The following is a 13,249-nucleotide window of genomic DNA, read 5'->3' on the forward strand; positions in this document are numbered from 1 at the left end:
CTAGCAATGTTTTTTTGTATGAACACAGTAAGAGATACATTAAGCTTAAAGTTGGTTCTTCCTGGGGACATCTTACTATATATTCCAGACCATAGTCCTCAAGCCAGGTTAGTCTTTTCTAACCCCAGCAAGGTCCTTATTCAGTTACCTTTTTTTGGGTCATGATTTGTTCATGACCATGCTCTTAACTTATAGTTAAGTATTATGGCACTTGGCCTGGCCCATTTCGATGCCAGGATAGCTCACAGTTTGCCCTGAGTCCATCCAGTCACTCGTCAGTACCCTGCTCTTAGAGTGCTAGGAACTAAGGGCAACTGAGGCTTAAGTCAGGTAAGCCCAGGAGTAAATATTATTTTGGAGTCAAATAACTCCCAAGTTAGCATAGCATCAACTCTCTTCCTGTGTCTGTACAAAAAGGACATTGCTAAATAAGCCATGCAAATGACATAAAGGAAAGAGAAAAGCAATATAGGATTATTAGTGCTTGATGGAATTGGGTGTGCCTCAGTTGCACTGTTGTGGGAGTGGCTCAATAAATCTTAAATTCCCTGGGGGAGGCGCAAGGACAACCCAGTGTTATCCAACAGAGGGGCCCATTCTGGACTCCAGAAGTGTGGAGATTGTAGTCACAAGTCCTGCATACCTGGGATTTTTAGTGGATTCAATCTCATGCACAGGGATTCTGGGCAAGCCTGTGAGGGTCGGCTGTGAGCGTGGCAGCGATTAGGTTCTGGAGGTTTGCGACTGCCGGGATTCTTTTGGTGCAAGTGGAGGGACACACCTGCCCCCTTCTGAGGTGACTTGGTGATATCAGCCTGGTGTAAGGTGGGGAGGCATTTCTGCAGTGTGCTGCTCTCCTCCGAGATTCATTTGTCATTTTATTTATTTTAATTGATTAGTTTTATTAATTTAAGCTTCTGGTGGTGTTTAAGGATCCAAGGCGCTACTTCCAGCTATATTTGGCTTGACTGTGTGGGCCTGTCAAGACTTGATTCAGACAATGAACTGCTTTTTGAGTCCATTTGTACAAGGGGCTACCAGGACTATTATCATCAGTGCTTAGGATTGAACTCAGAGTCTAGCACTTGTAAGGATGAGCTATCTTCTGCATCCACCGTGTATATTTTAAATGTTCTGTCATTTTATTTTCAGTTATACTTTAATCTCGAAAAGTGCAAGTAGGAGGGTTGGGGGCAGGCAAAGGAGATAGTAAACCAAGTAGTGGCTCACACCTGAGTTTAATCTCTGGCACTGAATGTGGCTGCCCAATTCCCGTTAAGAGTGATCCCTAGGCATGCAACCAGGAGTAAGCCCTGAGCACTGCTGGGTGTGGCCCCAAGCCAACACCCTCCCCCCAAAAAAAAAGTTGACAAAGGAAAAGTTAGATGTTACACACGAAATATTGGTTTGTACCTATGTAATTAGGTCAGTTGCCAGATGAGTGTTACATTCATGATGTTACTATAGATTGTTTCAAATTACCTATAAACTTACCTAAAACAAAGTTTGTTGTATGTCATAGTGCATTGATATCACGCACTGTGATATTTCAAATTTCTAATGATATCTTATTGTAGTAAGATCAATACTCGTAGTGATTAAAAGAATTATTTAATTAAGAGCTTCCAAGAATGAGTACAAAACTAGAACAAAATTATTTGCACTTTTGAATGGCTTGAAGTAGTTTAATAAGAATAGAATTACTGTTGTATGCATTATTATAAAGAATAAATCATTATTTTTAAAAATTCTACTTGGTTTATAAATGGAGACTAAAAGTTTTCTAAGAAAGAAAATGTGAGATGAACTATAATTCATTGTTCAACAGTGATTCATTTATATACATCTATATGTGGAGAACATGTAATATATGTTGCTATTCTTCACCTCACCCATCTCAGTTTTCTTATTTCAAGCACCTTTCAAATTATGGTCAGAAATCTTCCCCATGGAAAGCTTGTGTATTTTGTTGTTGATCCAATATTAAAATTGCTGAGGGAAAAGGAAAAGCAGACAGGAAGCCATAGGGATTGAACAGCCAGTTAAATACTTAGTCAAGGAGAAATTCTGGTACCACTAAAGGTCATGTTGACAGTGCTTATTGGAAGCACTGATTGCCTAAAATGCACTGAAAGTTTATTTTTACCAGAACTGTTTCAAGCCAGCTAAATCCAGAACTCAGCATAAACATGGCAATTATAACAGCTACATGTTGTGTATTTTCCTAAGCTACTGTTTCCATAAAACTTTCCCTTACAGATGGAAACCTTTATGCTGAAAAAGGGCAAAAAGGATCAGGTCTTGAACGTATTGCAGTTTGTTCTTGTTTTCATCATAGATGACATAACAAAGTTGGCATTCTTATCCTTCTTTCTTCATAAATATGTTCTCATTGTTGCAAAGTACAGTAAGCATATTTAATTAAACCATTACAAAAAGTATTTGTGTACCTAGTATATAAAAGTTTTAGATATAGAAAAAAATTGGACTTAGGGTATATAATCTATGGGGAAGAAAGTCTATATATAAGAAAGCTCTATAAAGAATATTAAGTTCTATAAAGATCACGATGACCACGACCATCCCGTTGTTTGTCGATTGCCTCGAGCAGGTTCCAGTAACGTCTTCTTCGTCCATTCTTGACATTTTTTTTAAAAAAGTGCCATATTCAAGGCTCTTTCAGGGTTAGGAGAATGATACCCATCATTGTTACTGGTATTTGGCATATTGGGTACGCCATGGGGAGTTTGCCAGACTCTGCCATGTGGGCAGGTTACATTAGGTGCCTGCCAGTTTGTCCAAAGTAGGAATGAGATAATAAGATGCCATGCGGCCATGAATGTGGCCGTGCACGCTTCCGGGATCTGGGTTTTAAAATCTCTGAGTCTTGACCGTTGATGGGATTACACAGCACCAGGGGGCCAGTTGGTGGGTGTGACCCCTGCCTACTGGAATTTGGAGGATCTCGGTGGAGGATGCTCAGCCCCGATCTGAGCAGGCTTGGAGATCTCAGCCCCGGGACCCGCATGCCTTTGTTCCTCTGCTGGTACCTTCATGCGTGTGGAGAGTGGTCGCAGCATGGTGGTGGCTGGTTCTGGAGGTCTTCGGCTGCCAGAGCCCTGGTCGGGGCGGGGAGGGAAACTCAACCCGCTCCCCTTCAAGGGGCCCTGGCGAGGACAGTTCTATAAAGACTTTGTGAAAAACACTAAAACAATATATTAAATTAATTATTCCTTGGCGATTGACATATTTAAAAGATTTTTTTGTTGAATCACTATGAGATGGACTGTTACAAAGCTGTTCAGTCAAACAGGTTTCAACTGATTAGTTTTCACCCATCCCTCCATTAACCTCCATCAATGTACATTTCCCAGTACCAGTGTCCCCAGTTTCCCTACCATCAGCTCTCCACCCCCTCACCTCCAGCCTTCCTCTATGACAGGTGCTTTTCTCTTCTCTTCTCTTCTCTTCTCTTCTCTTCTCTTCTCTTCTCTTCTCTTCTCTTCTCTTCTCTTCTCTTCTCTTCTCTCACTCCCTCTGTCTCTCCCTCTCTCTCTGTCTCTCTGACTCTCTCTTTGTCTCTCTCTCGCTCTCTCTCTCTCTCTCTCTCTCTCTCTCTCCCCCTCTCTTCCCCCCTCCCCCATGCCTTTTGAGCATTGTGGTTTTATTGCACACATTTTTAAAAAGCATCTGTCACATACTATGCAATTTATAGGCATTAACACAATGCATCACTTGAATTTACAGAGCTGATATTTAAGTGGAGATAATGATGATAAGAGAACCAAAAATTTTTGCATAGTGTTGGGTAGTAATACTATTTGTGAAGAAGAAGAAATGATTCAAATGAATTGGAAATGAAGTCATTTGGATTTATGATAGATAAGCATTACAGCTAGATAGAACAGTACAATAGTAAATACTGGTGTGTTCAAGAAATAGCAGAAAGTTTACTCTCATGGCGATGTATCGATTGGTGGTAGTAAAAATGATCAGTGATGAGTTGGTTGGACTCAGAAGATTTACGAACTTACTGCTAACATGAATGATTTTTATTTTTTTGGAAATTAATTATGAAGCCTTTAGATGATTTGGGGCAGTTGCTGATGTAATTTATGTCTTAATGGACTCCAGTGATATCTTTGTAGAAAATAAATCTACTGTAGATTAAGGGTCTTTTATTTATTACTTTATTTAGTGCTTGTAAACTACCTGGTATGTAGTAGGTACTTTATACAAACTTGTTGGATCAATGAAGGACAGAATATCTTTAATGTATTATTCTGGAGGAGAGCCCAATTTGTAGAATGTTGAATAGTACACGTAGAAGATAATGATTGATTGAAAAATAATGGTGGGGTAGAAATATAATAAGAAATAGTTTGAAGAATAGTCTAAGAAATAGTTTGAAGATGCCAACTTTTATTGCTAGATTTGGTTTAGGGTTATAAGAGAAAGAGTGGATAAAGTCAAGGATAATTTGGACTAAATAAACTGAATAAGAAAAACTGTTGTACTCACTTACATGCTTAACATACTTAGAGTAACAGACAGTATTTATGAACATACTGAAGAACAGTATGATCAACTCTTCTATTTTTGACATACTACATTTGAGATATTTAGTAGTTATCCACATAAGTATTTTCCACTGACAGAAAATTCACAAATGGAGCTGAAATTTAGAATGCACTAATATGAAGATGAAATTTAATGCCATGGTACTGGCTTTCTTCTGGCAATTGGATATAGATTGAGAGATAGTGTGGGGATTGAGCTGCAAATCAAAATGGACAAGCGCAGATAAAGAAACAGCAGCCCCAGATGAAAGAAACTAAAGAAGACACAAATAAATGGAACAGCCTTCTGTTTATCCTTTAAAATTATCAAAATTTTCCATTATTAATGTTAAATTTATAATTACTATTTCAATAATTATATTTGTAATTTAAATTGTTACTTTAAGAATTACTAAAATGTTCATTCTTGAATTGAGCGGGTAGTTCAGTGGAGAACATTGCACTTACATTATATATGTAAGAACTTAGTCTCTGGCATTGCAGGGAAAAAAACAAGGATAGTGGTCAAAGTGCAATTAAGTGCATAGTGGTCAAAGTGCTACTTAAAAACAATTCTTACAAAAATTTGAATTGCAATTTTTCTTTCAAATAGATAAAATAATTGTGAAATTTGTGTTGAACCATGATAAATAATCAAATCAGTCCTAAGAAGAATGGAACTAGAGACATCCTGCCTCCCAATTACAGATTACTTTACAGAGCTGTTAATCAAAACAAGATGAAATTGATATAAAAATCAACATATCACCCATTGGGAAAAAGTAGCTAGAAATAAAAAGTCAATTAATTCATAACATATGAGCTTAGAATGCATATGGGAGAAAGGATCAACAGTTTTATCAGTAGATGGTATTGGAGAAATAGGACAGACATCTGCGAAAGCACAGGGGGAGAATGGAGGTGAAGTAGGACGGGGTGTGTGATATTAGGATAGTGGTGGAGGGAAGCGCGTACTCTGGTGGAGGGTGTGGTGCTGGAATGTTTTCTGTTTGGGATCCCACCATTTTATAGTATTGTAAGCTATGGTGCTCAGTACTTCATTTTTTTAAAGTTAATATATCTTTTTAAGAAAGAAAAAATGAAACTAGATCCCTATTATATCACAGTACACAAAAATGAACTAAAGTGAGTTAAGGACTTGACCATAAGATCTGGAATTGTAAAATCCATAGAGGAAAGCACAGGAATGTTCAGGAAACTACTTGCTTTCTGCTTGGACATAAGATCATCTCCAGATCATGCTCAAGAAATCATGTGGCGTTAGAAATACAGCTCAAATCTCCCTTATACGAAGCATGCACTCGCTCTTTGTACTGTCTCTTTGGTGGTGCTCAGGAGCTGCGTCTGGCTCAGTGCTTGCGGATCACTCCTGGCAGTGCTCAAGGAGCCGTGTAGTGCCAGGAATCAAATCCAGAGCTTTATACATGTACAGCAAGTGCTCTACTATTGAGTCCCAACCCCAAGCATTTTTCTAAACAAGAAATACAGGTACCTGGCCAGGAATACTGCTTCAGAGTTGGAAGCCTGTCTCATGACCTGGGGGAGAAGGTAGCTGGAATAGAGAGGGGATCACTAAACCAGCGATGGTTGGAGGAATCTTTGGGATGGGAAATGTGTGCTGAATGTAGATAAAGGACCAAACATGATAAGCCTCTCAGTATTTATGTTGCAAACCATAATGCCCAAAAGTAGAGAGAGCGTATGGGGGAAACTGTTTTCCATAGAGGCAGGGGGAGGGTTAGAAAGCAGGGGAAGGTAGTACTGGGGACATTGGTGGTGGAGAATGTGCACTTGTGGAGGGATGGGTGTTCGATCATTGTATGACTGAAACTCAAACATGAAAGTTTTGTAACTGTATCTCATGGTGATTCAATTTAAAAAAAAAAAAAAAGGAAATACAGGTGCCCAATAGGTACTTTAATAAGGATGTTTCACATCACCAATCACCAAGAAAATATAGCTCAAAACTACAATGATATATCATTTCATACCTGTTGGAATGCCTACAGTCAAAAAGACCACACATAGGAGATATCGATAACGAGGTGGTGGAGACAGAGGAACCCTTGTACATTATTGTTGAGAATAAAGGACTTACACACTAGGTCAGTGAGTAAAGAATATGTACATATTTAAATATACAATGCATTTATAGATACATATATATACATACACACAGTGGGATATTCAGACTTACAAGAGAAGAAATCCTATCATTTGCAGCTTTTTCAAATAATCTATCGGGTGTTTGGCTATGTGAAATTACGAAACAGAAAATGACAAATACTGCAGGGCATTATTTGTAAAGTAAAATATTAAAAGAATAGGAAAAGAGTTGTCATGGACTGGGGAATTAGGAAAGGTAATAGAAAAAATGCTACGATAAAATTTTATGATAAAAATTCTCAGCAAACATGAATAGAGACAGTCTTTTTCAACTTGATAGAGAGCATCTACAAGAAATTTTACAGCTGACATCATACTTGGTAGTGAGAAACTACAAATCTCCCTGCTAACAAGGAATAATGCAAGCATATCTTCTCATACTACTCTTGTGAACAAACCAGTAAAACAAAACAAAAAAAATTAAAGGTTTGTATTTTGGGAAAGTAGAAACAAAGCTCACTTTTCTTGAAGAATGACATAATTTTCTAATAGATACTGTCAGAGTTAACAGGAAAGCTATAGGAAATATTAAGTGAGTATAGCAGGGTTCAAAATAATTTCTAAAATAATTTGCTTTTCTATATACCTGTGATTGGAATTTGAAATTAAAAACAGAATGCTTGAGGCTAAGATTAAAGCATTTATCTTGCATGTGTCCACCCCAGTTCAGTTCCCAGCACCACATGATGGCCAGAGGTCACTTCTGCGCACAGAGCCAGAAATAACCCCAGAACACTCCTGGGAATTGCCCACAAACCATAAACAAACAAAAAATTATAACACTTTTTACATTAATACATTCATACATGCGAAAAGGAATTCACACACAGAGACACACATTTAATCCATGTAAGGAAATTTGTACAACTGATGAAAAGAAGTCATCGAAGAAAGATGAAATAAATGGAAATAGGGTCTATATTCATGGATAGAAAGACTAAATAAAATTGGAGGTGCACACTTGGCAGTGTTCAGGGAGTACTCCTAGCTCTGTGCTCAGGGATTATTAGTGTGGCTCTAGGGACCATCTGCATTATCTGGGATTGAACTTGGGTCAGTTGCATGCAAGACAAGCCTCTCTCCCAAGACTCAGTATTGGTTCTTTCCAAGCTCATCAAGAGATTCATATATTCCAAATACAAATCCCAGCAAATTTTTTAGTGGATATTTATAATCTGATTCTAAAATTCTTATGAAGATGGATAGTATCCTGTGTAGTCAATACAATAGTAAACAAAAACACAATCAGAAGATTGACCCTAACTCATTTCAAGACTACTGAAGACAGTATAGTATTGACAAAGGAATAGAGCAAGAGAACAAACTGGGAACCCAGAAACAGAGCCAAACAAATAAGGTCATGTGTCATGTAATGGCATTTCAGTCAACAAAGAATCACATGTAGTAGGTTATGCCATATAGGTTTGCATGATTAGACTTTCTGCTGACATAACAACAGAATCAAGAAAGGATGCATTCTCAAAACATCTCCATCGTTAAACTATTTGTACGGTCAAATAGTTACTGACAAGAAGCAAAGTCAATGGAGAGCTGAGTCTTTTGAATAAATGGTAGTGAGATAACTTGATATCCACATACAGAAAGAAAAAAATGAATTTAAACACAGATGTTACATTTTCACAAAAATTAACTTAACATGGATAATACATTAGACAGAGGTTACCAAAACTTATTGGCCTACCACCCCTTTCTCAGAAAAAAATTACTCAGTGCTGACCTTGAAATCTACCTTCTCTAAGTAAACATTAAACATTTGCACCCACCTTAATCTTTCAAGTGCCACCCTACCCCAGAGGACAGTATTACCCCTGTAAATAAAATAAAACACTGGACTGGGATGTAAAATATATAACTAAATCTCCAAACATAAAATAAGAGCATATAAATGATATTAGCTTTGGTAAGGACTTTTTAGTTATAACATGAACCAGCATGAACCATCAGAGAAAAATTTGATACTTTGGACTTCATTAAAATGAAAAACTGCCCTGAGAAATCATTGTTAAGAGAATGAAAGCAAGCAGGACAGTCAGAGGAAATACGTCTACAGAGCACACCTGAAAAAAGGACATATCCAAAATATATAAAGAACTAATAAAACTCAGCAATAGGAAAGGAAACAACCAGATTTTAAAAAATGGACAGAAAATTTGGTCAGATAGCTCACCAAACATTGGTCAGGGAATTGAAAATTAAAACAATAATGAGATAACACTCCATAATTATTGCAATGGCCCAAATCCAAAACTCTGACAACAAATGCTGTGGGGAAAACTCAATTCATTCATTTGCGTGCCAATGCAAAATTGTACTGTCATTTTGGAAGATAGTTTATCACATTCTTACAACAATAAATGTAGATAATCTTACCATGCAATCTAGCAGTCTTGTTTTTTGATATCACCCCAGTGAGTTGAATACTTACCCACACAAAAGCTTGCACATGAATGTTTAGAGCCGTTTTATTCATAAATTGCCAAAACTTGTAAACTGCCATGACGTCCTTTGATGGCTAAGTGATTTAAGATGTCCTTTGATAGTTAAGTGACTTTTTGAAAAAAAAAAAGCCTATAATAACTCAGGGCAATAGACTGTTATGCTGTGTTGAGAATGAATGGACTCCTGGGTCTTAGAAAGACATGGGAGAACCTTAAGTGTGCAGTGTAAAAGTTCAGTTTGAAAATGTGATATGGTTTCTAACTGTCTGACATTCTGGAAAAGACAAAATAATGGAAAAGGTAAAAAGATTATTGGTTGCCAGAATCTGGGGGATGAGCAAAGAAAAGAGAGATGAATAGATAGAGCAGAACGGATTTTTTTTTTCCCTTTATTTTATTTTATTTTTTTTAAAGTTGTAGATTTACAATTTTTTGTGCTTTGGTTTCAATTATACAATGATCAGATACCCATCCCTCCACCAGTGCCCATTTTCCACCACCATGGATAATATCCCCCCCACCCCCATCCCCCCATCCCCCCTGTCTCTGTGGCAGGGCAATCCCCTGTGGCAGAACGGATTTTTAAGTAAAAATACTGTATATGATTCTGTAATGGTAAATACATGGTATGTATTTGCCAATGACCATAATACCGTACATCACAAAATTAAACCTTAATGCAGATTATGGATGTCATCAGATAAAATGTCAATATTAGTTGATTAGTTGTAATAAATATTCCCTGGTAATGCAAGACATTTAAATAGCAGAAACAATGGAGAGACAGAAGGGAAACAGTTTCAGCAAATTCTCTGTACTTTCTGCTCATTTTTCGCTAAGCCTACATTAAAAAAATGTCTACTAATTAAAAGAAAATTTCATGAAATGGGAATTTAAGGACAATATTATATTATCTCCCAAGTATGTAAAGATGCAAGCACAGAAGTTTCCATGAAACACTGTTTATATAAATAAACAAAGTCAGTGCCTGTCACTGTCACTGTCACTGTCCTCCCATTGTTCATTGATTTGCTCTAGTGGGCCCAGTAACATTGTGAGACTTATTGTTACTGTGTTTGGCATATTGAATACGTCACGGGGAGCTTGCTAGACTTTGCCGTGCGGGCGAGATACTCTCGGTAGCTTGCCGGGCTCTCCAAGAGGAGCAGAGGAATCGAACTCAGGTCGGCCATGTTGGCTTCGTGCAAGGCAAATGCCTTACCTGCTCTGCTATTGCTCCAACCAAGTCAGTGCCTATATTATAATATATAATGATTTCACAAAATTATGTAGTCTTTAAAGCAAAAATAGTATGATGTTATAAGTTAGGAATTTGGGAATTAGAATGCATAAACACATGACTATAAGGAAAAGGATGGAATTAAGTATATTGTTTATATCTCTGCTATGGAATAAATTGGGGATGATAGCTAGATCTGTTTCTGGACCTACTAAGTTCTAAGTTTCTGTGGGTCATATTGCCCTGGGAATAGTCTTTCAAATGACTAGGTTTGGACAGAGGAAGATTTTATGAAGGATCTTTTGGATTTTTCGTAAATCTAGAGATCTTATGCATCACTCGTAAGACTAGGTTTAGATGGAAAAAGTAGAATTCTAGGTATTGATTAAGTCACTGAGAGAAACTGAGAAAATTAGGGGCCAGAAAAAGTAAAGATAGGAGACAGCTGTGTAATCTAAGCCAAGGGGAAACAGAATTCTAGAGGTGGAAAACAGCACAGGCTTTAAGGTGCTTGTCTTGCCTGCAGCTCACCCCAGTTTAATCTCCAGTATTGCATATGCCTCTTCCCCCGCCCCCCTGGCAAACTTCCCTAGAAGTGAACCCTGGTAGGTATTTCCCAAACCTGTGCCCCCACTCTTCCCAAGCCCCCCCCCCCACCCCCACCCCTGCACCAAGTGTTCTAGTTGTTTGGTTGTAGGACAGACACACCCATCTGTGCTCAGGACTTACTTCTGAGAAGTAAGGGCTCAGGGGTCACTGTTGTCAGTACTGAGGGACCATATGGGGTCCTGGCAATCAAACCTGGGTCAGCTGCACACACGAAAACTCCCTTACCCACTGTACTATCTCCAAAACCCTATCGAGTTGAGAATGTTTAACAGAGATTAAGTTTTGAGACCAATAATGAAAATTGAATATTAGTTATGGTATCTAGGAAGTCTTGGGTTTCCCTGGACAAAACGGTGTTGGTGAATTGTGAAGAATCCAGATTCCCCGGGTGCAGTCAAGATAAACGCATTTGTCTTGAACATATTTTTATTCTCTGAAAACTTCTTAGAGTATTCCATATGCTTTTGCATGTATTATATGTCTTAAATTGTTTCCCAAACTTAATTTTATTTTGGAACCCTTGCTGATTATTGTTTCAGTATTTAGCTTTTGTTTTGGGGCCACACCAGGTGATTATCAGGACTTACTCCTGGCGCTGCACGTAGGGATCACACCTGGCCGAATTTGGTGTAAAATTTTTTTACACCAAACAAACCCAGATTAATTGTGTGCAAGGCAGGCATCTCACTCACTGTACTATCACTCTGGCTCCTGTTTTACTATTTTTTAAAACTGTTGTTACTTAAAATACATTTTGGAAACTCAGAATATATCAATTTTTAAAGATGCTCAAAACAAATCAAAAAAATAAAGAAAGAAAAGAAAAGAAATTAGAGGTAGGGTAGTCGCTAGTGAGAAAAATGCAGAATTAAATTGAGTGCTTAGCATACTTATAATAAGCAAAGTAGAGGGAGTAGAGGATTTAGAGAGGGTGATGTTAAATGAAGGGGGATTGTTGGAAGTCCTGGAAGACATAAAAGGCTGTCAGATCCTGAGAGTGGGTATAGTTTTGGACAAAGAAAAGAAATTGGCATCCTGAGAGCTGAGAGCAGTAAAGGTAGTTTATTTAGTGAAGCAAAATAACAAGTTGTCTCTGACATGAAATACAAAAGATTCCACTCTGCTTCTGAAAAAAGAAAAATGGGTGGATGTGACTAATAGAGCATTACTTAATATTCTCACTTCTGTTACTTCAGGGATATATGTGGATCTGTATCCAAGCATAAGTTGTTCCTTGTATTGGAAGTCTGAATGATTTTTCAAATTTTCTGTCTCACAGGATGCCAGACATGCAGCTGAGGAGGAAATTTATACCAACTTAAACCAGAAGATTGATCAGTTTTTACAGCTGGCTGATTATGACTGGATGACAGGAGACTTGGACAACAAAGCTAGTGATTACCTAGTCGACCTCATTGCCTTCCTGCGAAGCACCTTTGCTGTATTCACACACCTGCCTGTAAGTTGCTTTAGCTCTGTACATCATATTGAAAAGGGGTGTCCCTAGAAAGATTGCATTCATCTGGGGAACATAAAGTAACACAATAGGAGACTAACACCCAAGAATAGCCGAGATAATTACCAGGAGGACTACTCCATGGCTTTGAGGACAGCTGCACACGCTAGGGAAAAAGGCAGCTCAGATAGAGAAGGGAGCACCAAATAAAGAATGTTGGGAGGTTCCTCTCAGGATGGGAAATGTGTGATGAGAGTAGACTATAGTCCGAACAGGATTGCCACTCAGTGTCTCTTTTGCAAACCACAGCACTCAAAAGGAGAGAGATAACAAAAGGGAATGCCCTGCCACAGTGGTAGGGTGGGATGGGGGGAAAGGGGGTGGGAGGGGTACTGGGACTGGTGGTGGTGGAGAATGGGCACTGGTGGAGGGATGGGTATTCGATCATTGTATAACTGAAACCCAAGCACAAAAATTTGTAAGTCTACAACTGTACCTTATGGTGTTTCACTAATAAAAATTTAAGAAAAAGAAAAAGAAAGAAAAGGGGTGTCCCTAAAATCTAGTTTGGTGGAATCAAAGAGATAGTATAGAGGTTAGGATGTTGCCTTGTCTATACCCAACCCTGACTCAATCCCTGGCGCCACATGGCCCCGAGGACTCACCACTGCAGGGCCTGGCTGTCAGTACATACTTGGACTTGAGCAATGAATTACTGCACTGACTGAGTTTCCACGTG

General features: G+C 38.3%; 1 protein-coding gene across 1 annotated transcript in view; it reads left to right on the plus strand.

Moving 5' to 3' along the window:
• EXOC6B (exocyst complex component 6B) overlaps window positions 1-13,249 on the plus strand; it is a 598,998-nt gene that overhangs the window by 363,616 nt on the left and 222,133 nt on the right. Inside the window, exon 18 of the mRNA XM_056129778.1 lies at window positions 12,334-12,513. Within this exon, the coding sequence (XP_055985753.1) occupies window positions 12,334-12,513 (180 nt within the window). The remainder of the gene's footprint in view (window positions 1-12,333; window positions 12,514-13,249) is intronic.

Source organism: Sorex fumeus, unplaced genomic scaffold (genome assembly GCF_029834395.1).
Source record: "Sorex fumeus unplaced genomic scaffold, SorFum_2.1 ptg000006l, whole genome shotgun sequence".
NCBI lineage: Eukaryota > Metazoa > Chordata > Mammalia > Eulipotyphla > Soricidae > Sorex > Sorex fumeus.